This window comes from Petaurus breviceps, unplaced genomic scaffold (assembly GCF_028583685.1).
Source record: "Petaurus breviceps papuanus isolate PSGF00001 unplaced genomic scaffold, PetGlider_PUasm1.0 90792, whole genome shotgun sequence".
NCBI lineage: Eukaryota > Metazoa > Chordata > Mammalia > Diprotodontia > Petauridae > Petaurus > Petaurus breviceps.
In genome coordinates, this window is record NW_027187347.1 from 19,104,236 (window position 1) to 19,131,032 (window position 26,797).

The 26,797-nt window shown below is 40.1% G+C and overlaps 1 protein-coding gene across 1 annotated transcript in view; it reads right to left on the reverse strand.

Moving 5' to 3' along the window:
* Positions 1–234: 234 nt before the first annotated feature.
* The window catches only part of HGD (homogentisate 1,2-dioxygenase), a 96,011-nt gene continuing 69,448 nt past the window's right edge, over positions 235–26,797 (reverse strand). Inside the window, exons 11-14 of the mRNA XM_069069997.1 lie at positions 18,017–18,121; positions 15,134–15,260; positions 7,438–7,619; positions 235–870 (exon numbers count right to left, since the gene is read on the reverse strand). Coding sequence (XP_068926098.1) covers positions 721–870; positions 7,438–7,619; positions 15,134–15,260; positions 18,017–18,121 — 564 coding nt within the window. The 3' untranslated portion in view covers positions 235–720. The remainder of the gene's footprint in view (positions 871–7,437; positions 7,620–15,133; positions 15,261–18,016; positions 18,122–26,797) is intronic.

Below are 26,797 nucleotides of genomic sequence, written 5' to 3' on the forward strand. Positions count from 1 at the left end.
TCTCCCACCAATGGGTCCTTGCCAGTTGCTGCCAGCTGTGATTCTCTTTTTAGATTTGTGTTGATCATTCATCTTACCGCTGCCTGGATTGACCCCTGGATCATAGCTTCTGCTTTGGTCTCACATCCATCATCATTGGAATAAGAGCCTCCCAGGAAGGGATGTGTTGGAACTAACTAAACTCTCAGTGTAAGCATTTATACCTTGGAAATCTACAAATGCTACAAACCAGGACTTGATTTATCGTTTTATTGATTTTCCAGATTCAAAGAGATAGATAATATGTTAATAATTCAGATTAAACTTAAAAATGTATTGTGGGTACAGCCACCCCTCCCACAGCTGTTTATAAAATATTTACCAGCATACCAGTGCTCCTAGCTGTGCCCCCACACCCACCCTTTCCTGCCTTGTATCTTTGGTCCAGACTTGAAGGACTTTTTCTAGATTTCTACTTCTCTCTTCAGACTAAACTACATGCCATTCTGTGACTGCCCACACCCTGGCCATTAGGTTTTTTATTTGGACACACTGCAGGTAGGCCTTTATTAGGTAATTAAGCTTACAATAATGGCACCTGCAATACACTTCTGCACTGATTTCCATGGGTTACCGGGTATGGGAGGATGAGAAATTATTTTAACCAACTACAGGCTTATACAACTATATGCAGAGACCCTGTCTTTTCCAGGAAGGGCCCTAAACATAAACTCTTCAGGCTTATTTATGTCCAGTGGGGTTTCTGAATTGGGGGGTGAAATGGCTCCTCAGGGTTTCCCAACACTTGAAATAGTTCCCATCCAAACAGTTGCACGTCTTGAGACCCCACTTGGTGACAGCCAGACTGAGGGAAGTCTCAAACATAAATGCCTGGAAGAAATGAAGAAAAAAATAGGGTAGAGACAAGGGTAAATATCAATAGAAGTCTAAGGTATAGGAAAATAGTAAAATAGCTAGCATTTCTATAGAACTTTAGGGTTTCCAAAGTGCTTTACAACTATTATCTCATTTTTATTCTCAAAATAATCCTGGAAGGGAGATGCTGTTACTAATCCCATTTTACATATAAGAAACCCAAGACAGAGAATAAGTGATTTGCCTAGGATTGCGCAGCTAGTAAGTGTTTTAGGGTTTGAACTGAGGTGTTCCTGACTCTTGGCTCAGTGCTCTAGCCCAGTGGTGACAACTCAGACAGAAAAAGGGGCCACGAAACCATATGTAAGGATCCTTGAGGGCTTCATATTGACTAGAAAACCACATATTAACATTATCTATGTTCTATTGTATTTTTACTTATTTTGTTAAATATTTCCCAATTCATCTGGTTCATGATATTGTGGCCTGTGAGGTGTGTTTAACACCTCTGCTCTTGTCCCTGTGCCACCTAGATGCTATTATCTGATTTGGTATCTAAAACATGGATTCTTAATCATGAACTTGGTTTTTAAGCTTCAATTATTAATTTAAATAAAATGGCAGGAAGACTTAGGAAGACACTATCCATATCAAGAAAATATTTTCATAGTAGGCATTTCTTTCTCAGATACAGCTCACAATCTCTTGGTACCCTTTTGTAGAAATACAACCCCTTTTGTGGGAAAAAAGAAAAGAAAAATAAATCACATCTTCATTCATTCATTCGATCATTCATTCATTCATTTATTTACTTATTTATTCATTTATTTATTTATTTATTTTTAAGCAATTGAGGTTAAGTAACTTGCTCAAGGTTACACGGCCAGGTGTTTCTGGGTGGGTGCTAAGTGTCTGAGCCCAGATTCAATCCCAGGTCATCCCGACACTGGGGCTGGTGCTCTTACTTGCTGTGCTACCTGGCCGCCCCTAACATCTTTATTTTCAATATTTTCAATGACCTCTCACTGAAATTTAGCATTTCCTTTGATTTTGGATGGAGGCAACAAGGCATTATTCTGAGAAGGGGTTCTTCAACTTCTCCAGGTGGCCAAAGGGGTCCATGCCACAAAATTTAAGTATCTCTGGCATAGAAGGACATTTTACTAGTTGCTTTACTGTACTATTGATGTGAATGGGGGGAAGAAGTACAAATGACAGCTCCAATCTTGACCAAGCCCTGAATTATAAAGTCAGGGAGAACAGGGTAGGCTAGGCACTTGCTGTTCAGTCATTTCAATTGTGTCTTACTCTAACGTGACCCCATCTGGGGCTTACTTGGCAAAGATATCAAAGTAGTTTGCCATTTCCTTCTCTAGCTCATTTTTCCAGATGAGGAAACTGAGGCAAACAGGATTAAGTGACTTCCTAGGGTCACATAGCTAGTACGTGTCTGAGGCCAGATTTAACTCAGGAAGATGACTCCAGGTCTGGTACTCTGTCCACTGTAGCTGCCTCAAGGGTAAAAGAGCCTTACACAAAATGTTGGTTACTAATCTCTACCCTAACATATTCAGTAGCCTCCTACTGACCCCTGATTACCTATGACACTGCATGGTGATGCCCTCCCTGAACATATCCCCCCTGAAAAAAATTTTTCCTGAGACCCATTCTCTTACCACGTTGATGTCTGATAAATAACAGTTAACTAATTATTAAGCCATAGGTGCTCATGGTAATTGTGTTATATTGTAATCCAAGGGAATGACTTAAATGGTGGGAAGTTCAGATGTCTTAGTAGATTTGAGGAAGGAGAAGGGACATAAGCACAGGTGTGCTAGAACCCAGCTTGAAGGGGCTAAGCCAAGTGCTAAATTTTCAGTGTGAACATTTAACACCTTAGAAATCAACAAATGTTATAAGTCAGGGCTTGATTTTTGTTTTGTTGGATGTCTAGAATTAAGAAAGTGATGGAGAAGATGTTAACAATGAAAATTAAACTTAAAAATATTTCTTGTGTACACCCCTTCTACTGAGACCTGCTTGTTAAACATTTACAAGCACACCCCTGTACCTGCCACTTGGTGGTATCCCTCAGATCATTCTGCATTGGCCACAAATATCCTGGGGCAGTGTAAAGCACTGAATTAGGACTCAGAGAATCCTGGCTCTAACACTGTCTAGCCATATGATCTTGGGAAAGTTACTTTCCCTTTTCTGGCCTTCTGGAAAATAAGGCAGCACCAAACAGAGAGCAATGCATTTGGAGTCATAAAGATGTGGATTCAAATCTTGTATCAGAAGCTTATGTTAGCTGTTTACCTGGGCAAGTCTGTTTTCTCATCTGTAAAATGGAGAGGGAGGTCTGGGCTTAGTGGCCTTTAAAGTCCTGTCTGGCTTGATACCTATGAGTTTGTGATGCTGATTGGAAAGATAGTCACCCAGATCACAAGGTGACTTTTTAGGTCCCATCCAGTGTTGACATTCTAGGACCCTATAGCTTTTATCTCTCTACCCTAGCCCCAAGGACTGAGTTTGGGTTTAGCTCAGAACCTGAATCCTAAGGACAGATTTCATGGCTCAGTTCACTTGCAAAGTGAATAAGTTGTCAAGCAAGGCTTATTGTTGCTTTTGAAAATCAGGTGGCATTTAACTTACTGTTCTGTTCTCTTTTTTTTTTAAAGCTAATTTGCATACGATTTAGAATAAACTTAGATCTTATGATCAATAGACCCTGCCTGCAAAATATAATAAAACCAAGGATCGCAGCCTACTACTGCAATTATATTCCAATGGAATATTCAGAGCAAGGCATACAGGAAATGAAGAACAGATTTTAAAAACCAATCAGTTTCTTTCTACTCCAGATGAGAAAGAAAAGTAATACAGATGAAAATATGGTTCATTAGCTTGGATTCTGATGAGGCAGGAGCTTCTGGATTCTCCCTGGTTCAAAGGTATAGTCAACAGGTACCATTTTGCCTCACTATAGTCCTGGTCCTGGGAGTTTGCTTTGCCCTAAAAAAAGGCAGGGAGAGAGAGAAAAGACTTGGAAAGACTAAGTGCTCTGAGCTATGGGGAGGGGTGAGGAAGTTAAAAGAGACCTTTAATTTAACATTAGTTCTCTTTCTCTGTCCTCAACAAATAAAATGGTGGAGCTCAGTTTAAGCTGGGAAAAGTTTCATATTATTTTACAATGCAGCCCTTTTAAAATGTTTGGATCCTTATTCCTGCATGACTGGAGAAGAGGCTGCATTTCTGGGGCCTGAGGGGTGTTAGCAATAACTTAACTGGTTTGATAAAATATGATTTCTTTACAATGGAAACTAGTCCACCAGATTAACAGCTACCTATCCTATCTATCATCATGTATAGTATAATAATAACTAACATTTATAGTACTTTAAAATTTGCAAAGATATAAATACATACATACACATATAGCTGTATAGACATACACATACATACTGTCAGGATCTAAGATCACCCCTCTCTTTTTAGAAACCCTGTTTTCTAGAGCTAAGGCCCAGCAAGCAAGCTATGCCCTGAGCTTGGCATAACAAAAATAATTTGTGCTCAGCCTCTGGATGAACTCTGCTGCAACTAAGTCACAGAACTGATGGTCCCTGAGCTTGGGCAAGCACCAACAGAGCTAGACACGAAGCCCTGCTATGAGTGGGCTTTTTGTCACTAGACAATCCTGTCTCGCTTTTGCTGTTGTGACTCACCACCATTGCTACACTACACTGTTTAATTCTTCGTCTAGCCGTAAATATATGAATCAAGGTTTATAGTCTCACTGCCTTGGGTATCCTACTAGAGAAGGCCCCGACACATGGGTCTAATCTCTGTTCCGCAATGGAATAAAGAAAGCTTTCTGCTTTTAACCTATGTGAGCTCTTTGGCATTTTTTTGGAGTTAATAGTGGTTGCAAAACCTCTGTGACTTTTTGGTCATTAGTGACCAGAGTTGACAATACATACATATATGAACGCATATACATATGTGTATGCACATATAACTATTCCTTGTGTATGTATGTACACACATGTATGTATACAATGTGTATAGTATATATTATGTGTAATATAAGTATATCATACACACACACACACACACACACACACACACACACACACACATATATATAAAATTTGACCTTCACGACAGTCTTGTGAGGTAGGTGTTATTTTTACGTCTATTTTAAAGAAGAGAAAATTGAAATTCAGAGTGGTTAAATTACTTGCCCAGTGTCAAAGAACTAAAATATTATGGAGGCAAGATTTAAACTGAGATCTGTTCTAACTCCAAAGCCAGCTCCCTTTCAGCTATACCACCTAGCAAGAGCCCCCAGTATGATGATCTCAAATTGTTACCTACATCTCTGAGCCAGTTGCTATCATCCTATCCACACCCCTACAAATGGTTCTGCCTAATCTCAGTTTTTTGGGATTCTCAGCAGGAAGGGCAATCCTCTCCTGATTTGAGACTTTATAATCAGCCACAATTCTGTTCCTTTCCCCCCTCCTCACACCCTCCCTCACCATCTTTTAGGGGTTTGTTGTCTGGTTCCTCATTTTTTTTTCATTTTTATATTCCCTCTTCCACTCACTTCTTACTTCCCATTTGAAATTTAAAATATAAAGAAAAAGAAAATTTTTGCAGTAAATATGCGTAAACAAATTTTCACATTGTTCATATCTGAAAATTTGTCTTACTCTTCTCCTGGTATGGAAACAAGATTAAAAGAAGGAAAAATGAGACCTGACATAGCCCTTATGTCCTCTTTTGTTTCTACTCCATGGCAAAACAAAGAGGTAGAAGTGTGTCCAACCCTTCACTTTGCATATATGTCATATATAGCCTTTTTATATACATATATACAACTTTATTTATACACATATCTAGCACGCATAAATAAATATCAATCAATAAACAATTTATTAAATGCCTACTATGTGCTAAATACCAGCAATACAGAAAGAAGCAAAAGACAGTGCAAATAAATATATACAAAGCAAGCTATAGAAACAGAGCAAATAGAAAATAATTAACAGAAGAAAGACACTGGAATTAAGAGCGGTTGGAGAAGGTTTCTAGTAGAAGATGAGATTTTAGTTGGAACTTAAAGGGAGTCAGGGAGGTCGGTAAATAGAGGTGGGGAGGGAAGGCATTCCAGGCATGCCGGACAGCCAGAGAAAATGGCTCATGGAATGGCTGATAGGCCGGTGTCACTGAATCAAAGAGTACATGGTGGCAAGTATGACGTAAGAAGACAGACAGACGTGTACATGTGTGTGTGTGTATATGCATATACATATTGATTTTTTTTAGTAGGTAAAAGAGGCCTTTTTTGGCTTCATTTCTTACTTAGCCTTAATCACAGAATGGGTGCTGCCTCAGACAGATTGAGACCTGGGAAAGACGTCATAAGGAATATAAATTTCCTCAAATGAGCTCTGGAAACCAGGAACTGATAAAGCCATTAGGGTTCAAATGGAGCTACTGGACCATGGCTTAAGCTCCAAATCACTCTGCCTCCCATTGGCTGATAACAAGCTTCTGTTGGTCATTGTCTAGGTTTTGATTGCTTAAAGTGAGTGTAAATAGCAATTGTTTCTGTTTTGGCCAGAAACCCTGAGGGTCTTCCCCTCTCATTTTGTTGTTGTTGTTGTTTTTTGAGTAGGTAAAAGAGGCCATTTTTTGCCTCATTTCTTAGCTAGCCTTAATCACTGAATGGGTGTTGCCTCAGACAAATTGAGACCTGGGAAAGATTTTAGCTTAAAAAGGCCAAGGTCTCCCATTGCATTCAAAGCCATCTCCAGTCATCCTGATCTATATCTTGCTACTGGACCCAGGTGGCCCTAGAGATATATATATCGTGTTTCCCCGATAATAAGACCTATCCTGAAAATAAGCCCTCCCCTTACTGTGTAAGATTCCTCTAAAATAAGCCCTCCCCCAAAAATAAGCCCTATTGAGATTGCTACTGTAGTGAAGGTGATCCCCTGTGCTACATGCTACATTATGGTACCCTCTGTATGCACTGTCCTTCCCCCCGTGAAACGCACGCCGCGCTCCGAGCTGCATCCAATCAGAGCTGCAGCAGTGAGCGCGTCATCCTGTTCTTTATTGAATTCATTATTGAATAAAGGTACATTTTTTTGTTCACATTTACCTGTTTATTAAAATTGCTGTCAATGTTCATTAAAATAAGCCCTCCCCTGAAAATAAGCCCTCTGGTGTTTTTCTGTCCAAAAAAATTAATAAGACAGTGTCTTATTATCAGGGAAACATGGTATATGTATATACATACATATATACACATACATACATATATACACATACATACACAAACATACACACACATACATACATATACTTGTCTCTAGCACTAGAATATAGGCCTAAGCTTCTGGTGATTTAGTTATTGTTTCATTCATATATTTGTATCCCCAGTTCAATACTTGGCACACAGGAGGCAGTGAAGTACTTGTTCATTGCTTGATAATCTCAGGGTTTTGGGGAGATGAACAATGAAGTTAGGGCTCACTGAATGACAACACTGGGATTTAACCTGCTTACCATGGTTCCATCTGCAATTCTCTCTGGCTCCAGCTTGGCCTTGCTTGCCTTCTCAAAGCAATCCCCATCTGGTCCATGAGGTATCATGGCACTGTGCAGGCTGCCTCCTCCAGGCTGGAATCCTTCTTGCTTTGCCTCATAGTGCCCTTTGATCAGTCCCATGAATTCACTCATGCAGTTCCCTAGGGGATTTGAAATTTTTTTTTTTTTTTATGACATGAAGGAGAAGAGTTATAGCTCTTGAAACTAAAGTCCCAAAAGACTTTGGAAAAGTGCAGGTTTTAGGGCCTTAGAGGGGCCTTAGAGAATGAATAGAATATTAGGGAGGAAAAGCAATGATGAGACTTTAGCTCTGGAGTTGGAAGAATTGTGTCCAAGGGCCACTTCTGATGCTTTCTATCTGTGTGGCCTTGAGAAAGTCACTTTTTTTTTTTAAGCAATCGGGGTTAAGTAACTTGCTCAAGGTAACTTGCTCAAGGTTACATGGCCAGTTATTTCTGGGTGAGGTGCTGAGTGCCTGAGCCCAGGATTCGATCTCCAGGTCGTCCCAACACTGGAGCTGGTGCTCTTACTCGCTGAGCCACCTGGCCGGCCCTATTGAGTAAGTCACTTAACTTCTTTTCACCTCATTTTACTGATCTGTAAAATGAGAAGGGTGGTCTAGAAGACCTCTAGATCTTTGAACCTATCATCATAGATTATAGGACTTCAATCCCTGAAGCCCAACATTTTACTAAGGTAGGTGTGAATTTGCCCAGGACTTGAGTGTAAGATCTTAAAGAAATGAGGTTAAACCTAAAGGAAATCAGTCTGTGGCAAGAAATTTTGATAAAAATAAGATTTGAGCTATAATTGTGCTTTTCACACTATTGGTCCAGAAACATTTAAAACTATTGATCTTGAAACTTTCTTCTCCCTTGGCTTCCATGCCCCTGAATCTTTGTTGTTCTGCCGAGTTCTTTTGTCTCTACTACCCATCCTCCACCCCCTTTTTCCCAAATATGGATTTTCACCTACCAACCTTTTGTCCTCAAGTCTCTTCAGTTCTATATCTTCACTCACTCATTATCTTTGTGAACTCATCTGCCTTTATAAGGCTTCAACTATCACCTCAATGGGAATGACTCACAAATCTCCACCTCCACTCCTCCTCTTCTCCAGTCATATATTTTCAGCTTCTTACAAGACATAGCCACCTGTCTGTCTTGTCACAATGCTATCTTATTCTTTTCTGATTTTGACCTTTCACCTTTGGTGACCACCTTCCTCAAATGGAGAAAAAAAGAAAAGAACAAACAGAAAAGGAAAATTAAAAAAAAACCAAACCTTAACAAGTTGTGGTCCATTATCCTCCCATCCCACCCCAGCTCTCTGCAGACAGGAGACTACGGAAAAGCACTGAGAATAAAGGACAGTGCCATAGACCCTTGGGAGCATGTAACCCCTCAGGGGGCCAGGGAGTCAATGGTTGGGGCACCATGACCTGTTTGTGATGGTCTCCTGAGACAAGACCTGGTATTTTCATGACTCCAGCCTTTGTCAACCTCCTTTTTACCATGATTATTCTATTTTTCTGTCCCACGCTGTCTTGGCTCACGTCTTGAGAGCTCCTCTTTGGGTCACAATTCTCCAATATATTTGCCCTGATCTGATATTAGATCTCATTTTTGTCCAACTCTCACTTCAGCCTTAGCTAGCTCAAAGCACTTTGGCCAGTTTTTATCAGCTCTTTGGAAAGTGACTTCCTAGCCCTACTATCACTTACTGTTATTTGATACAAGCTATCCTCAAAATTTTCGATTTACACCTTTATACCCATAAAAATTATTAAGGCTCACCCCCCCCCCAATACACCCAAAGAACTTTTGTTTATGTGGATTATATTTACTATATTAGAAACTAAAACATTATTATTATGAAAATAGTTTTGACTTCAAGAGCTCTTTGAAAGGGTCTCAGAGACCCCCTGGGGACTCCTGGACCACACTTTGAGAACCTATGCTTCACATCTGTGCTCTTTCCCCTGTGTTTGCAGCTATAGAAAGGAACCACAATCAGCATTATATTCAGAAGTCCCCTGCCCTGCTCTCCTCAAGCCCATTCCCAGAAGCCTATTAGCTGAGAATGAAAAAGGACAAATGTGATTTCTCTTTTTATAAACTGTAGGTAGATAATTGAAGGTTGCTTTTGCTTGTGAGGGTTAAAAACTAGAGAAAAGCCATTTGCAAGGGCTTTTTGTTAGCAGGCTCTGTACATGTATTGGATGAACTTTTAATTAAAAGAAAATGTTCAGGGTGAGTTTGAAAGTTGAGTTCTATTGAAACCTTTGTAAGAAGGTCTGGCCTCTGGCTCACTTTATGTGACCTTGGGCAATTTCCCTAACTACTCTGGGTCTGTGTTTCCCTATTTGTCAAATGAAGACATTCAACTAGATGGTTTTGGAACCTTCCAATTCTAAATCTATGACTCCTTTAGTAAATTAACATGTCTAAAGGTCAGTGAGTCAGACGCCTAATTGTACTTGGGTGTATGTATTTCTTCAACCTTTGCTTTAAATTCCATGCTTTCGTGATTTAATGGGTCTGTGATTTCATCAGTGTAGGTACTTCATCCAACTGAGTTCGTAATAATCTCTCTATACATTTTATAAATTCCTCATATAAGAACCACTAAATGTGTTGGGGGCTCTCCTTTGATTCTTTTATTATGTTAATGGTGCCAGCGTAGTCTTTCTCTACATAGTCTTTTCCATTGCTTCAGTTCTAGGCTGAACTTATCTATTGCAGTGTCTATCCAAGCACATACACACTATACACACACACACACACACACATACACACATGTATGTATGTATATAGATAGGTGTGTATATGTGCATGTGTGTATATGTGTATATGTGTGTTAAAGAGATAAACTAACTCAATGAATGGGTTGCCCACCCAATGGCATATCCTAATCCAGAAGAATGTAAGCCCTTTGAGGTCAAGGAGGGTTTCATTTTTGTCTTTGTGTGCTTAGTTCCTAGCACATAGTAGGCACTTAAATGCCTGTGGGACTGCATCTAGGCAATATAGGTGTTCATTCACCTGGCTTTTCTGTGTGGATTGATCAACCATCTCATTTGCATAATAATGGATCTCATTTAGGAGGTTTAGTAATATCCCAGAGCTTACTTCAGTTACTTGCATGAATGACGCATCCAAATAAGAATATTTGGAAAACCTCATCGTCAACATAGAACTCCTTTTCTATCTGGACTCTGTCTGTGCAGGACCTTCTCTGTGACACTGGCAGGCACCTCAGGTGAGCATATGTTTCCAGGGCTTATGCCTTGCTTGATGCTCACAGTCAGTGAGTTGAACAAAGTTATCTCTGTAGGTACATCTGTCATAAAATCTTGTATTATTTTAACATATGTGTGGGAGATCTTATTTGAGGAGAACGTTTAAAGTAGTTGGATTGTATATCATCTTTTAAAACATCGTGATTAGCCATTGTTCTGCCTCACTGTTAGAGCAGAGAACCCTCTTTTTATAGAAGAGGCATTTGTAAATATGCAAGTGAACTTTGACCTTTGCCTGGGTCCATCATGCCTGTGGCATGTGCTTAATTGCTTGGACACTGAGGCCATCCACTTGGTGGCAGCTTATTCAAACTTAAGTTCTCAAAACTAAAGGGAAATGTACAATACCTGAAGTTTAGCTTTGCAAACCAAACCTAGAAAATGCTAGCCAAAGTCACATCCCCCTTCTCTCTGTGTGAGTCCTAGCAAAGTGCCAAACCTTTTTTTTTTTTTTTTTGTGCTTGGCTCCACAGCAGTTCTGCTTGAGGCCCTGAGGTGATGACTGTGGCAGAACCCGACAGGAGACTGGGAGTATGACAGCCACAGAAGGGAAGGTAAGACTCATCACAACTCCACTCTTTTTTTTCCCCATAAAGAAGGAATGTCAGAAGTGGAATAAGTTTTCACATAAAATCTCAATGTTTAAAAGGCAGCCTAAGAGGCAGTGTGCATCATGGTTAGAGAGACAACCTAAAACCAGGAAGGTTCAGGTCCCTTATTTCTGACACACATGACTGTATGACCCAAGGCAAATGGCTTCAATCTTGGGAGCTCTCCAAAAGAGCTGCCTTGGTAGAAGAAGTTTCCTTTTCTTCATGTTCCCAACGACATTGAGATCCTTTTCACTTTGAAAAAGTACAGACTCTCATAATGGGAAGAGAACTCAAGAGTTCACCTGTTATCAGTCTATATCCCCTCAATGCTATTCCCCATGACTGATTATCCAGCCTCCACTTTCCGTGACAATGAACTCACTTTCTCCTTATTTGACCCATTTCACCTCTGGTCAATTCAAGTCATTAGACATTTTTTCTTTATCTTGAACTGAAATTTGCCACCCTTTGTCTTCCATGTATTGGTCCTACTTTTGGTTTCTGGGGCCAAACAAAACTACCTAATTCTTCTATATGACAACCTTTCAAACATTTGAAGGCAGTGATATTGTTCTCCACACCCTCAACCCTTCCCCCTAGTTCTAGTTTTTTCTTCTCCAGTTTGAAATGCAAAGCCTTCAATAAATGCTCGTTTGTCATAGGACTAAGGGCCCTTACCTTCTTGGGTACCATCATCATTATCCTTCCTGTAATGTGCCACTCGGGACTGGTCCCGAGATTCCAGACGTGGCCTGACCGGGGCAGAGTGACACTGGAATCTTGTCCTAGCGTTCTACTTCTATTAATACAGCCTAGGATTCAATTGGTTTTTTTGGCTGCCACATCACACTGTTGACTCATAAACAGGTTTGCTCCTGGCTCCAAAGTGCTCAGGCTCCACTCTTCACTGTTCCAGTGAAGCCTGAAGGTCACCTTCATGGCTTAGTGGGAGAGAAGAGCAAGGCAGAAATTCTGCTCTGTTCTGAATATAAATGTACATGTCAGTGGGTTCAGTGCTGGCATTTTTACATCGCTTTTCACAGATAACAGGAGAGCAGTCCTTGCCTGTCTGATTAATGCTGAATTCAGTTAGCTAAGGTAGTTTCAGGCTACCTAGAGGCAATATTTTTTATGGGAATAATTCCCTACTTCACCCTTAAAATTATATCAAAGTTACATGGCTTTTTGCTTATTGCTATAGCAATATTTTTTGATGTCTTTAGTAAAACTCACTTAGAATTAGTGGTTCTGCAGTTGTAGATTTGACTCAATATAATCTCATATTTAAAAAATATGATTGAAATCCATTAGAAATTATGGGAGAAATATCTATGGTATCAGCAAGTATGAGAAGCAGCATGGTAGTGGATGAAGTATTTGGAATCAAGAAGACCTGGGTTTGAATCCTGTCTTGCACACTTACTAGCTGTGTAACCAAATCACTTAAGAGCTCTCAGCCTCAACTCCTTCATCTGTATAATGAGCCTAATAATAACCCCTGTGTCACAGGGTTGTTGTAAGAACCAAATTCAGTAATGCTAGGTGGTCCAGTGGATAGAGAGCCGGTCCTAGAGTCAAGAAGACACAAGTTCAAATCTGTCCTCAGACACTAACTAGCAGTATGATCCTGGACAAGTCATTTAGCCTCTATCTGCCTCAGTTTCCTCCTCTGAAAATGGAGATAATATAGCACTTTCCTCCCAGGGCTGTTATGTGGATCAAATGAGATAACATTTATAAAGTACTTTGAGAATTTTAAAGTGCTGTATATAAATGTAAGGTACTATGATTATTTTGATACAGAAAGACTGTACTCAAAGCCAAACTTTGTTCCTTATTACCTTTTAGTAGGGCACCAAATTTTATTAAATTCAGACCTATAAACTTTCATTAGAAAGTTACTGTAAGCTAAACAGATATGAAATACTGAGTCATTACACTGAAAGAGACCTTATTTCTTTGGATCCAAGTTCACTAGAGCTCATTCAGACAAAGATCAGTTGAGGGACACTAATTACAATAGGCTAGTAATTACAGTAGGCTCATAACCTCCCACCTTGCTCTGATAGTCACAACCAGTAAATATTTATTGAGGTCCTTCTGTATGCTGAACACTTTTAAGGGCTGGGAAATATACCAAGCTTAGATAAGGTGCAGCTTTTGCCTTTAGGGAACTTATCATCTTGGAGGGGTTTAAGATGCCAGTGCAAATACATGATATCATGACAAATAAATTAGAGAGCTGCAAAACAAAATGCTTTATGAGGTCAAAGAGGGACAATTACTATTGACTCAGGGAAGAGGAATCAGAGAATACTTTATGAAGGTGATGGCATTGAGTTGGGCTTTAAAAGGATGGGTAGAAATTCAACAGGTTGAGGGAGGGGAAAGGGAAAGTAAAAGGCCAGTGCATCTCCCAGAGGCACTAAGTCAAATAAAAAGTCATTTGCTATGTGCCTACCATTTATTTGCCTCTCTTGCCTTTGGTGAGGTAGGCACTGTAAAAGGCATGACAAAAATCATCAAAAAACACAACAAGAATCAATTTTTAAAAATCAAGCTAACAAGTGGACCATTATTCTTCCTTCCTCCCCCATTTTCAACCTTCCTACCTTCTCTCTTCAGGAGACAGAAAGGGAACAAGAGTCAAGGACAGCAAGCGCCATCGCCACCACCACCACCACCACCACCATCTTCATTGCTAGCATTTACATAGCGCTTTAAGGTTTGCAAAGTGCTTGTTATGGGAATGGGAATTTAAAATCTTCCCTTCCCCTAGGCCCTTTGATAGGCTTAAGTGCACCTAGAGCCTATGGTGGGAGGCTTGGTTTTCAGGAATGCCCACATCTTGGTGCTCTGTGATTGGGCAGTGGGTCAAGAGGGTCGTGACATTCTCTGAGCCAGGAGAAGGCTATATAAACCCTGATGTGAGGCTTTGTTTTGGGGCTCGCTTTGAGAAGAATTTTGTGATTTGACCAGAAGAGACTCTGGGCAGCTGTTGAGCCCCCAGCTTTGAAAACCCAGATGTTGACGCTTCCCTTTCTGGCAACTGACTAGGTATGGATGTAATGGTCAGGCAGCTGGAAGCCTGTCTGATGATCTGGTTCTCTGTCTGTATTTTTTGTCTGCTTGTAACCTCTGTATTCTCTGAAGTTTGGGGTGCTGACCTTTTTCCCCTAAACTAGGTAAATGACATATGTTTGATTAAAGCAAGATTGTTAACCCATTTTGAGTTGCTTTCCTTTAGAAAAGCAGATCTAAGAACCTGTGTTGGCAGCCACCCTGGATATGCTAGGGTGCTTACTGCTACAGTGCTTTACGAATATTATCTTATTTGATCCTCACAACAACTCTGGGGGGTAGGTGCTATTAGTATATACATTTTACAGAGGAGGAAACTAAGGTAGACAGGGGTTAAGTGACTTGCACAGGGTCACACAGCTAGGAAGTGTCTGACATCTTCCTTAATCCCAGTCCAGACCTCTATTCACTGCATCACCTGTAGCCGTGGGCCCTTGGAGAGGCAGGGGAATTTGACCATTCAAGATTCCAGAGAGCAGTGATGGGAGCCCTGTGATCTGATCCAGATCCTGAGACAAGACCTGGCATTCTCATGATCCCAACATTTCCAGAAAATGGCTAGACTTTAATTCTAAGTGTGCTGGCCTCTCTGTTTTTGCTCCAAGAGTCTGACCCCTTCATTTGGTTCATCCTTGGTCACCTTGTTTCTCTAACACACTCTATTAAGTAAGTGGCTTACTGTGATAATAAGGAGGTCGGAAAGTGTGATCAGCAACTCCCCAGCGAGGTGGGAAGATAACAAAATCAGCAACGGCCACTCCAGGACGAATTGACTTAGCTGTCAACACAGTGAAAATGGATGGATCCTGTGAAAATCAAAAGGAGAATTACCAGCCTTTATGAGGCACTAATCCAGCCAAATACCTGCTCTTCCTTCGCTGTATGTATCTTTTGGTTGCAGTTCATGATTTTTCCTGGATATTTCATTTTTTTCTGATTAAGAGAAGCATCCTGCCTCTACTGAGGTTACCCTAAGATGTCTAGACCTACTGGCCTAAGTACAGCAGTGATTAGGTCTCTCTGGATTTCCCTCCTGCTATGTTCTGGAGCAAGTGCATTAACACCATGTGAATGAAGTACAAACTGATTTTCATCCCACTGAGGTTGTGTCTTATAGAACATATGGTATATAATATCCCACTGAGCTGAGAACCCAGTGTTCCTATGACCCTGCAAAATAAGGACATGTTAACTTTAAGTTAGAGAGCAGTAGTCAGCTGATTGCACAAAAAGTCAGTCCAGAGGTTTTGGGTGAGAAAAATTAAAATTAAAATCGTATTGAAATTCTGCACAGATGAAGCAATTTCCGAGGATCCCTGAATATACCCCAGCTCTCTTCAGAGAGGCAGGTCGGAGGAATGTTGTATTATTTATTTCACTTCCATTTCTTTCTCTAGTCCACAGATTCTGAACCTGAAGTCTGTGAGCTTTAAAATAGTTTTTTAAAAAAATAATTCTATTTCAGTGTAATCGGTTTTTCTTGTAATCCTATGTATTTTAATGTATACATTAAAAAATATTATTTTGAGGAGTCCCTAGGCTTTGCCAGAGAGCCAAAGGGGTCCAGAACACAAAAAAAGGTTAGGAATCCCTGCTCTGTCCTTAAAATGTACCCCAGATCTCAAGCTACAGATTCATGGTAGAGGTAGGCAGAAGGAGTTTATGCTCTTCTAGGGAGACTACTACTCAAGGACTAGGTTAAGAGACATATGCATGGTGAAAAGGAAACATAACAAGGGAACAGAAGGCAAGAGGGAAAGAGAAAGAAGGAAAAAGAGAAAGGTCTACATAATGATAAAAGAGTCTGACATCTCTCAACCACAAAAGATCTAGGCAAGTGCAGAATAGTGAGAAGATTTCAAAATTAACCAAAATGTCATCTCTTAGCCTTGTGAAAAGACAGGTAGGTGGCATAGTAGATAAGAGTGTTGGACCCAGAGTCATAGAGACCACAGAGTCCAGTCTCAGACACTTAATAGCTGTGTGACCCTGGACAAGTCACTTCACCATGTTTGCCTCAGTTTCCTCATCTGCAAAATGAACTAAAGAAGGAAATGGAAAACCACTCCATTATTTTTGCCAGGAAAACTCCAAATGGGCTTACTAAGAGTCACACATGACTGAAAACAACAGTGAAAGTTAAAATTTTATAAGATCATGGCAACTAGAGTTGTACAGGATCTTAGAGGTCATTTAGTTCAAATCCATTATTTTACAAAGGAGGAAACTCAAGCCCAGAAATGAGTAAATGATTGGCTCAAGGACACAGAGAGAATTAGTGGCAAAGCCTCAGTTTAAACATTGGTTCTTAGATGTGAACGCTAGTAATCATTCCACTAGATATAGGAAACCTATTAAAGGAAAAAGTAGTGAGACTCAAAGAAAATCTACTCAGCTTTTTAGAATTCTCTTTTTGAAGGTTGCTATTATTTGTGCTTTTCCCCTTTGGCATTTTTTAAGGGTTGCTATTTCCAAACTGATACTTGGACATCCCAGAGATAAACTGAATTAGTCCAAAGCAATTCTTCTATCTGCCTTCCTGCCTTTAATTATATCTCTGTATCGTAGATTAAGTTAACATAGGCTGAACTAGGTAACAAATCTCATTACCACAGTGTCTGGGAAGTCTCCTAACCCTTTGGATTTTCAGATACTATGTTTTCTTAGTTATTTGAATCTTCTCTCCCTCTCCCCCCCCCCCATATTAGACTGTAAGCCCTGTGAGGGCAGAGACTAAATCTTATTTCTTTTTTGTATCCCTCCAGTACCTAACATAGTGATGATAGATACAGTGGATACAGTGTAGGAGCTTAATAAATGTTTATAGAAGGAAGGAAGAAGGGAGGGAGGAAGGAAGGGGGAAAATGAAGGAAGGAAGGAAAGAGGGAAGGAAGGAGGGAGGAAGGAAAGAAGGAAGGAAGGAAGAAAGGAAAGAAGGAAGGAAGGAAGGAAAGATGGAAGGAAGGAAGGAAAGAAGAAAGGAAGGAAGGAAGGAAGGAAAGAAGGAAGGAAGGAAGGATTACAGACATAGAACCTTGTGTTCGCTATCTTGGAGACCTATGTCATAGGTCAATGACATTCAACAATTTCAATTCAACAAGCATTTTTTATGTTTACCATATAAGCCATGCTCAGTACTGTTGATACAAGGACAAAAAAAAATCTCTGCCTTGAAAATGTTTATATTATGGACTCTAGATCATTGGAGCCAGAAGGAAACTTAGAGATCACTGAGTCCAACTCCCCCGCTTCATGGATCGTAAAAGTGGTCTAAAGAAATGCAACATTTTGTTTTTTCAGTTCAGTGAGATTTTGACCTTATTTTTGTGAAATATACCCCAAAGTTTATGGTCTAGAGTTTTCTTTGCAACTTAACATTAATCCAAGTGTTAAATTCTGGGAACATCTTATATTGCAACTAAACCACTTAGATCCTTTTGCCTTGCAAGAGGATATCCAGACCAAATTTCTCAAAGGAAAGCATCCCCTCTTCACCCTGCCATTCCCCCCACCTCAACCCCTCCACACCACTCCCAGAAATATCTTCCACTTTTGGACCTACCGCATGGTCAAAGGCAACACTGTTGATGACCATAAAGTTCTCCAGATTGTATTTATAGGGAGTGTAGTTTCCATGCCAAGCAACAACATTGAATGGAGAAACATCCTGTTCAGTAAGTAAACAGAGATTTAGCACACACCTGTCAGTTATGCAGCTGTGGGAAAGCATCTGCACCATATCCCATTCTGTAGCCTGTCTGCCTTCTTGCTTACCTTCCTTCCTTATTCCCTTCTTCTCTCTCCCTCTTTCTCCTATTTTTATTTTGTCTCAGAAATGGAATTACTATGATCAATAACAAATTTATATGATACTTTATGTTTTATAAAATATCTTGCATACATTGTCTATTTTTATCCTCATAACCTTGTAAGGTTAGTACTATTATTATTCCCGTCTTATAAATGAGGAAATTGAGACTCAGAAAAAAATTAATTAATTTACCACACAGGACCACACAACAAAGTGTCTGAAGTAAGATTTGAACCCAGGTCTTTCTGATGCCAAGGTTAGCACAAAGGATAATGGACAAGTCATATAGGTTGGGTGTAAGGAGGTCCAGCTTGGTACTAACAATGACTTGAACATGAAAACTGGCATAAACACATCAAGATATATCTGACCAAATAAGTAGATGTAATAAAGACAAGGCATTTTAAATGGAAAGCTCAAGTACTGCTCTTGTACACCCAAAATTATTTGACATTTTGGGTAGACTTTTGCCAATCTACCCAAAGTATATCCAAGTGGGCTCTATGGGAAAAAAAACCAAAAAACGTGTAAATTCTTTTTAAATTATTTGATATGAGAAATGGTTCAATGGGGAAGGGACAGGAGAGGATATATTAAGAAATGAAAGTGATATAAAAATTAAAAAGGTATTAATCATTTTTTAAAGGAAAGGCATGGACAAGAATTGTATGTGACAAAGTGGCACAGATGAGTTGAAGTCTGTACTAGTGGTGGGTGTACCCACACCTATGAGAACATGGATCTATTGAAACATAAAACCAAAAACCAAACTTTGGTTCAGGGGAAATCTTATTGGCTTTATCTCTTCTTCTACCCACTAATTTCCTTATCTATTTACTCTCTCTAATTCAGCTTTCTTCCTCCTAAAATAATCTGTACTATTGAGTGATGGAGAAGCATCAGACTATAGCCCCACTTCTAGGTAGCTTTTGCCTCTGTTACTAAGTAGCAGGACCTAGTTTACTGCCTCTGGTTTAATCCCAGAGTTTTATGTTTCCCATTTTCTTCTTTTCCTCCAGAACTCCCTAACATACACCCATTGACAAAGGGCTAGAAGGGACTTCAAAGTCCATCTAATGTAACCCTTCCTTTTGTAGATAAGGAAACTGAGACCCAAAAAGGATAAGTGATTTGTGACCTGAGCAAGGATTCAAAGTCAGGTCCTGTGATGCCAAGCTTTGCACTCTCCATTGCCCTAAGCTGCCTCATATACTCTTTCTTTGGACTATTAAAAATTATTGAGTGCTCTTAGGTTCCCTGGTTGGGGAGAGAGTCTCCTCTGGTGGTGAAATATCATGAATGATGGTCAGTTCTGGAACCAAGGATCCTCAGGGGTGTGGGATTCAAATGGATGATTGGGATTTAATAAGCTTCAGTCATGGGATAGTTGTTCAGATTTTGTTGTTGTTGTTGCTGTTGTTTTTTGGGGGGGGGAGGAGGCAAGGCAATTGGGGTTAAGTGACTTGCCCAAGGTCATACAGATAGTTAAATGTCAAGTGTCTGAAATTGGATTTGAACTCGGGTCCTCCTGACTCCAGGGCTGGTGCTCTATTCACTGTGCCACCTCTCTGCCACAGTTGTTCAGTTTTTTAAAAAATCTACCTTCGTATTTACTTCCCAGGAAGCCAAGTTTTCTTACGTTCGTCTGCTGAATGTATGTACCTTTGGGTGCTCGGTAATACTTAAATAACCTGGGACATCTATGATGGTACCCAGTAATTTGAATGATTGGACCACAGAGTTTCAGGACACACCCAAGCTCTTTGGGCCAATGGCTTTAGTTGTGGTGTTAACCAGACTTGGCTTCTGGATTCAGGTTATAGACTCACTGTCCTAGGTCTTACCAGAGGTCTCATAAGTTACAGATCCCCCATCAGCCATAAATTGGCAAATGCTAAATGCCTACTATGTGTTCAGCACTGTGCCAAATATTAAGGCACTCAAAGTGCCTACTATGTGTAAGGCACTGCGCTAGCACTGGGGATACAAATGCAAAGACAGAATGAACGGTCGATGCCTCCTTTGTTTGAATCAATGTCTCAACTCTTATTTAGGAATTGCCTTTCAGATCTTTCAGCACATTCTTTTGAATATCAGAATGATGTCATGTCTTTGTTTTTCCAAGATAGTTTTGATTTGTGGCAACAGCCAAAAGTCCATTCAGAACCAAATATGATGAATGGAATAGCTAATCATATTGAGTAATACCATTTCTGATTTTGAAAAAATGAAATGTGACTAAAATACATCAGCGTTTTACACATTGTTTACATTTTGGTTACAGAAGACAGATGATGAAACATACTCCTTTTGGTAGAAAAGTAACATCTATAGGTGCTAGGTGTTTCATATGCCATCAGAAGATGATGCTAGGTTGATTTGTTTTTCTTTATTATCGATGAAAGTTATAGAATGGTAGAGGAAAGGTTATCAGGGAATACCCAAGCATAAAAAACAAAAACATCAATAAAACATTTTAAAATGAATTGTTACCCCCCCCCAAAATGAGATGTGGCATAAAAGTGATGAGACTGATTTTTCTTATATGGTTTAAAAATGGATTCTGAAGGGAAGTACCAAAGAGGCGTTTCAAAAATGTCCTATCTAATGGCAGCCTCTTTGGAATTCATATATCAAATTCTGAAAAAACTTACTTGAAGAAGATAATTCTTATCCTCTAATAGGCTAAGTGGTGCAGTGAATAGAGTACAAAGCCTGGAATCAGGAAAACTCATCTTTTTGAGTTCAAATCTGGCTTCAGACACTTACTAGAAGTGTGACCCTGGGCAAGTCACTTAACCCTGTTTGCCTCAGTTTCCTCATCTGGAAAATGAGTTGGAGAAGGGAATGGCAAACCACTCTAGTATATCTTCCAAGAAAACACCAAATGTGGGTCACAAAGAGTTGGACACAACACAGTAACAAATTCTTATTTAGATGTGAACTTAGACATTCTGGGATGCTGATTTAAAAAAACTAGTCATCACCTTATAGTTAGTTTGTTTGGTATTTCATCATCCATAATTTAAAGAGTTAAATTTCATGGAACAGACCATAAATTTTATAAGCACTGAGAGGGAAGAGAGCAAGGAAGATAGGATGTTTGGTGAAGGAAATTGGGTTGGAAAGGACAGTCTGTTAAGATATACAAGGAAAAAAGAAATATATTTTAGGCAAAGAGAAAAATAGCAAATACAAAGAAGTAATAATGAGCATAGTTTATTTAACACATGGTGGATAATGATGCTATTATAGTCATGGGGGGGGTAGTTTGAGCTGTGGAAACAAAAAGTTAGAAGTTGTACTCAACAGCCCTAACAAAGGCATTAGTGTCTCTCCTACTCCTTAATGTTGGAAGCATTTGCTATTTATTCTCTCCATCTAGACTCTCTCTCTTTAGGCATAAGATAAAATGAGGCAAGCCTCTGAGCTGGTGTTTCTAAATTGGGTCTTATACAGTGGGCCTTGAGCTGATTGTGTTGGAAGGAGGGAGACAAAAAAAAAAAGCCAGGTGGAGCTTCTTGATGGCAAGATATTGAGGATCTGAGGAGCCTTCCTACCTGGCTCACTTTTCCTGCATATTTTTTGTTTTCCTCTAAGTTGTAGGGGTCTCTGAGAAAGTCTTTTTCATCAGGCTATGTTGATAGTTACATGAGGTCTTAGGCACAGAATATACAAAAGAATTGTACAATAATGACTTGTGTTACAATGGAGCTCTTGAGTATTCAAAGAAGCTTGGAGAGGGGTGGCTAGGTGGTGCAGTGAATAGAGCACTGGCCCTGGAGTCAAGAGGACCTGAGTTCAAATATGGCCTCAGACACTTAACACTCACTAGCCGTGTGACCTTGGGCAAGTCACTGAACCCCAACTGCCCTGCATTCCCTCCTCCAGAAAGCAAAAAAAAAAAAAAAAAGAAAAGAAAAGAAAGAAGAATCTTGGAGAAGAAATTCCATATACATATATGTATACACATACAATGTATATATGTATATGTGCACATGTAATCTGTGTATATACATGTATACATACAGGTATGCATACACATATAATATCTTAGAATATTCTAATTCAAGTCAATTAAACAAGCATTTATTAAATACCTACTATATTCAAGGCATTATGCTATAAATAAAGAGTAGTCGCAGTTTGAAGCTGAAGGTAAGTGGCACAGTGAATATGGTACTAGGTCTAGAGTCAGAAAGACAAGGGTCAAATCTGCCTCAGACATTTCCTATTCTCATCTGTAAAATGGGGATAATATTAGTACCTAGCTCCCAGAGTAACTGTGAAGATCAAAAGAGATCATTGTAAAGTGCTTAGCACAGTTCCTAGCTCATAATAAGAGCCATAAAAATATTAGCTATTGCTAATATTTATATATTATAAAATATATCAGATATAAGATATATAATACATAAAATATTATAAAATATATCAGATATAAAATATATATCATATATGATATAATATGTAATTAATATATATTATAAAATATAGCCCCTTGATGGGCCATGTAGGTCATTACTGACTAAGAGTCTTCTCTCCTAGCATCACCAATAAGTAAAATTTTCCCTACCACATTGTGGGGATCAGGGGCGCTGCATCCCCACTATCTGGAAAATCCACATAACAGTTTTTGGCCCTCCCTTCATACCAGAGAAGGAGTCTGAATTTTTTCTTTTTTGTTTATGGGGTGTTTACAGTACCTTATTGTAAAATTAGCATTAAGTATTTGGTCATAGGCTATATGTAAGTCAATGTTAAGTAAAAATATTTTTCTATATCGTTTGCAGGCCTTCACATGTCATCTGTGGGTTCTGTAAAACTCCCCCCAAATTCCCATTTAATTTTTTATGCTGACCCATGATATATCAAAACCGTGCTGGGGGGAAATCATGATTCAGAAGGGATAACTGTAGTCATCCATTCACTACTTAATGACGTCCAGAGGTGACCTGCTACTTTATCTCACTTTGTAACACTTCTAATTATTAGTAAAATTTCCTCCTTACATTAATCTTAGATCTATGTCAATTCAAACTTCTATTCATTGTCCCCAGTGCTTCAAATTTAAATCTAGACAGGAGAACTAAATTTTTTTTTTTTTAATAAGAAGCCTAAGCAAAGCTTCGTCAAAGGTATTCCCTAAGTTGTTTCCTGCAAATGGAAAAAAAAAATCGCTTGAATGTCAGAAATGTTTACCCAGAGATGATAGTCTGGGGCTTTGGTGCCAAGTACAAGCATTTATTGTCTGAAGGAGTCTCTGGAGAAGGAAGGCCTTGGTAGCTAGAATTGCCTCAATTTGGGGAAAGAACCAGGCATGAGAAGAAGGGAGACAGAGAAAAAAAGCACCAAATTTGGAAAGAGAAGCCTTGGGTACCAAGGCCTCTTAACAGCTGTGTGGCCATGGGCAAGTTTTCAGACTTTTTCTGCTTGGCTACAGAGGGCACAATGAATGCCAAATGGGTAGATGGATTTACAGAGGTCAATTCCAGCTCAGCATAAGGGGAATTTCCCTATTAAAGCTGTCCAAACAAGGGAATGGACTTCCTTGAGAAGTAGAGTTTGCTACGGATCTTCTAGCAGAGGTTTGGGTGACCCTTCATGGAGGCATTAGAGACAGGATTCATGATTTAGGAAGGGGTTGGATTAGATGACCCCTGACGTCCTGTTCAGCTCATCTGTGATTTTTAAAGCAATTCAGTTAGACAATAAGGGAAGGTCATTGGTAATTTTGGGGAATGTCACTTTGGCAGTTATTAGAATTAAGAAGCATGTGCATGGGGTTAGGAGAGAATGGATAATAAGGAAACGAAGGTCTTATTCCAGAATTTTAGGGGTAAAAGGAAATGCAGGACTGGGATAATAGCACGAAGCAGAGCATTGTGCCGAGCAAGGTTGTTTTTTAATTGGGGTGGAGGGGATGGTGTCTCCGCCTGCTTGAAGGAGACCTTGTAAGACAGGGAAACATAAAGGATGCTGGGTGGGGGAGGGGCTAAGTGGGAACACAGTCACTGTAAGCAGGAAAGGCCAGGGAGAGCGTTAGCTTTGGAGAAGAGGAGATGCACCATCCTCTGAGTCCAGGGATGAGATTGTGGATGTAGTGACAGAGATGCAGTCACAGGTAAATGTGGGAGCTCTTACTGGATGGCCTCAGGCTTCTTAGTGACTTAAGTGACAAGGTCACTTGTTGAGAGATGGAGTGGGGACTGGGGCTCAGGAGGCAAGAAGTTCTGAAACAGCCCAGCGACCTCCAGAGGCCCTGAGATCGCAGAATTGTCCTCAATTATGACCTGTTACAGAAATGCTGTGGTCTGGGAGGGTGGGGGTCTGAGGGGCCTTTAATGGCAGCTCTGGGCCTCAGGAAAGAGCAGCCTTTGTCTTCTTTTACCCACAGAATCAAAGAATGTTAAGATAGCAAAGCCAAATGAGACCTCAGAAGTCATCCAATACTTCATTTAGAGGCAGGTCAAAGGTACAGTGGGAAGAGTGCTGGGTCTACAGTCGGGGAGACCTGAGTTCAAATTTAGCTTCAGACGCTTACTACCTATATAATCCTGGGTAAGTCACTTAAACTGTGTGCCTCAGTTTCCCCAACTGTAATGAATATAATAATACCTACCTCCCAGGGATGTTGTAAAGGTCAAATGAGATATTTGTCCCCTGGCACATAATAGGCACTTAATAAATCCTCTTGCTCCATGCATGAGGAAAGTAAGGCCTATAAAGGTAAAACGACTTGTTCAGGGCTACACAGTTATTCCATGGTATCTAAAACCCAAGTCCTGGTCTTCTGACTCCATATCCTGTGCCCTTTCCTCCATACCACTACCAACATGTTAGAGCAGAGAGCCAAAGTGGTTTCCAAAGAGAATAACCAAGAGTCAGAGGAGATAAACTGGAGGTGCAGAGAAAAGACTGAAACTTTCTGTGTGTCCAGGGACCACCTCTGTCCCCTATTACCTGTGTTACCTTGAGTTAACTTCCCTGGTTTTAGTGTCTGTAAATTAAAGAGATTGGATCAGATGACCTCTGGGGACCTTCTAGCTATAAATCTACAATCCTGATCTTCATGGCAGTGTGCAGTGCAGAGTGCTAGGCGTGGGATCAGGACGACTCATCTTCCTGAGCTCAAATCTGGCCTCAGACACTTACTAGCTGGGTGATCCTGGGCCAGGTCATTTAACTCTGTTTGTCTCATTTTCCTCGTCTGCAAAATGAGCTGGAGGAGTAAATGGCAAACCATTCCAGTATCTTAGCCAAGAAAACCCCAAAATAGGGTCACAAAGAGTCAGACACAATTGAAATGATTCACTCAATACAGTCATTGAATGTTGAAATCTCAGAATTCTCTTCTCTCTCCCACACTTTCTAGATCTAATAATTTGTCAGGTGCTCTCAGACTTTCAGAAGAGATTCTCCCCTCCTATCTCCATTGCTTAAAATCTTTCCCAATCTTTAAGGCTCAACTGAGGTGACATGTCCTCCATGAAGCCTTCCTTGATTCTTCCAAACTGAAAGTAATCTTTCCTTCCACAAATTCCTCAGAGCAAATTCCTCTTTTGATCTTACCATATCCTGCATTGCATCACAATTATTTGTAGCTCTGTCCCCCTACTAGATTTTAAGCTCCTTAAGGTCATTGTCTTACACTTTATTTCATTTTTGTACCCCCTCTCCCCACCCCTCCACTATCTAGCACAGTGCTCCGAATCTGATAGGCAGCTAAAGAATGTTTACATTCAAAAAGAGATGGTGAATCCCTCCAGTCATGGCAGTGGTGACAAGCCAAGCATACCTCAGACTGGAAACACTAACCACTCATAGAGTCACATAGGTTACAGAGCTTTAAGGTTTACAAAGTGCTTTCCTTACAACTGCCCTTCTAGATATGTGACTTAAGTATGATAATCTCCATTTTACAAAGGAAGGACCCTAAGGTTCAAAGAGGTGGTGATTTGCCTATGGTCACACAGCTAGTGTTAGAATCAAGACTTAAATTCAGGTCTCCTAAATCCAAGTCCAATGATCTTGCTACTACAACATGCTGTCATCCTACCCCCCCCTCCCCCCGCCATCCCCAATATCCATTTTCTATCAATTCAGCCCAGTTAGGATTGAAGCAAGGAAAAGTAACCAGGGGATGGATGCCTCATAAGTTGTGTGTCACTCAAGCGTGCCTTATCTAGAAATTCCTTAAAGGGAGGGACTGGATTTTATATTCTGTAAATTCTCTGTCTTTCTGTCTCTCCCCTCTTCCTCCTCCTCCTTCCTCTCTCCACCTCTGTCTCTCTCTGTCTCCTTATTTCTTCCTGTATCTCTGTCTCTGTCTGCATGTCTTTTTCCCCTCTCTATCTCTCTGTCTCTCTCTTCATCTCTCTGTCTCTCTCTCTGTCTCTCTCTCTCTGTCTCTGTCTCTCTGTCTCTGTCTCTCTCTCTCTCTGTCTCTCTCTCTCTCTCTCTCTCTTACTACCTCCCTCCCTTCTTCCTCCTTTCCTTCTATTTCTATCTCTCATGGGGAGTTTTGATTTC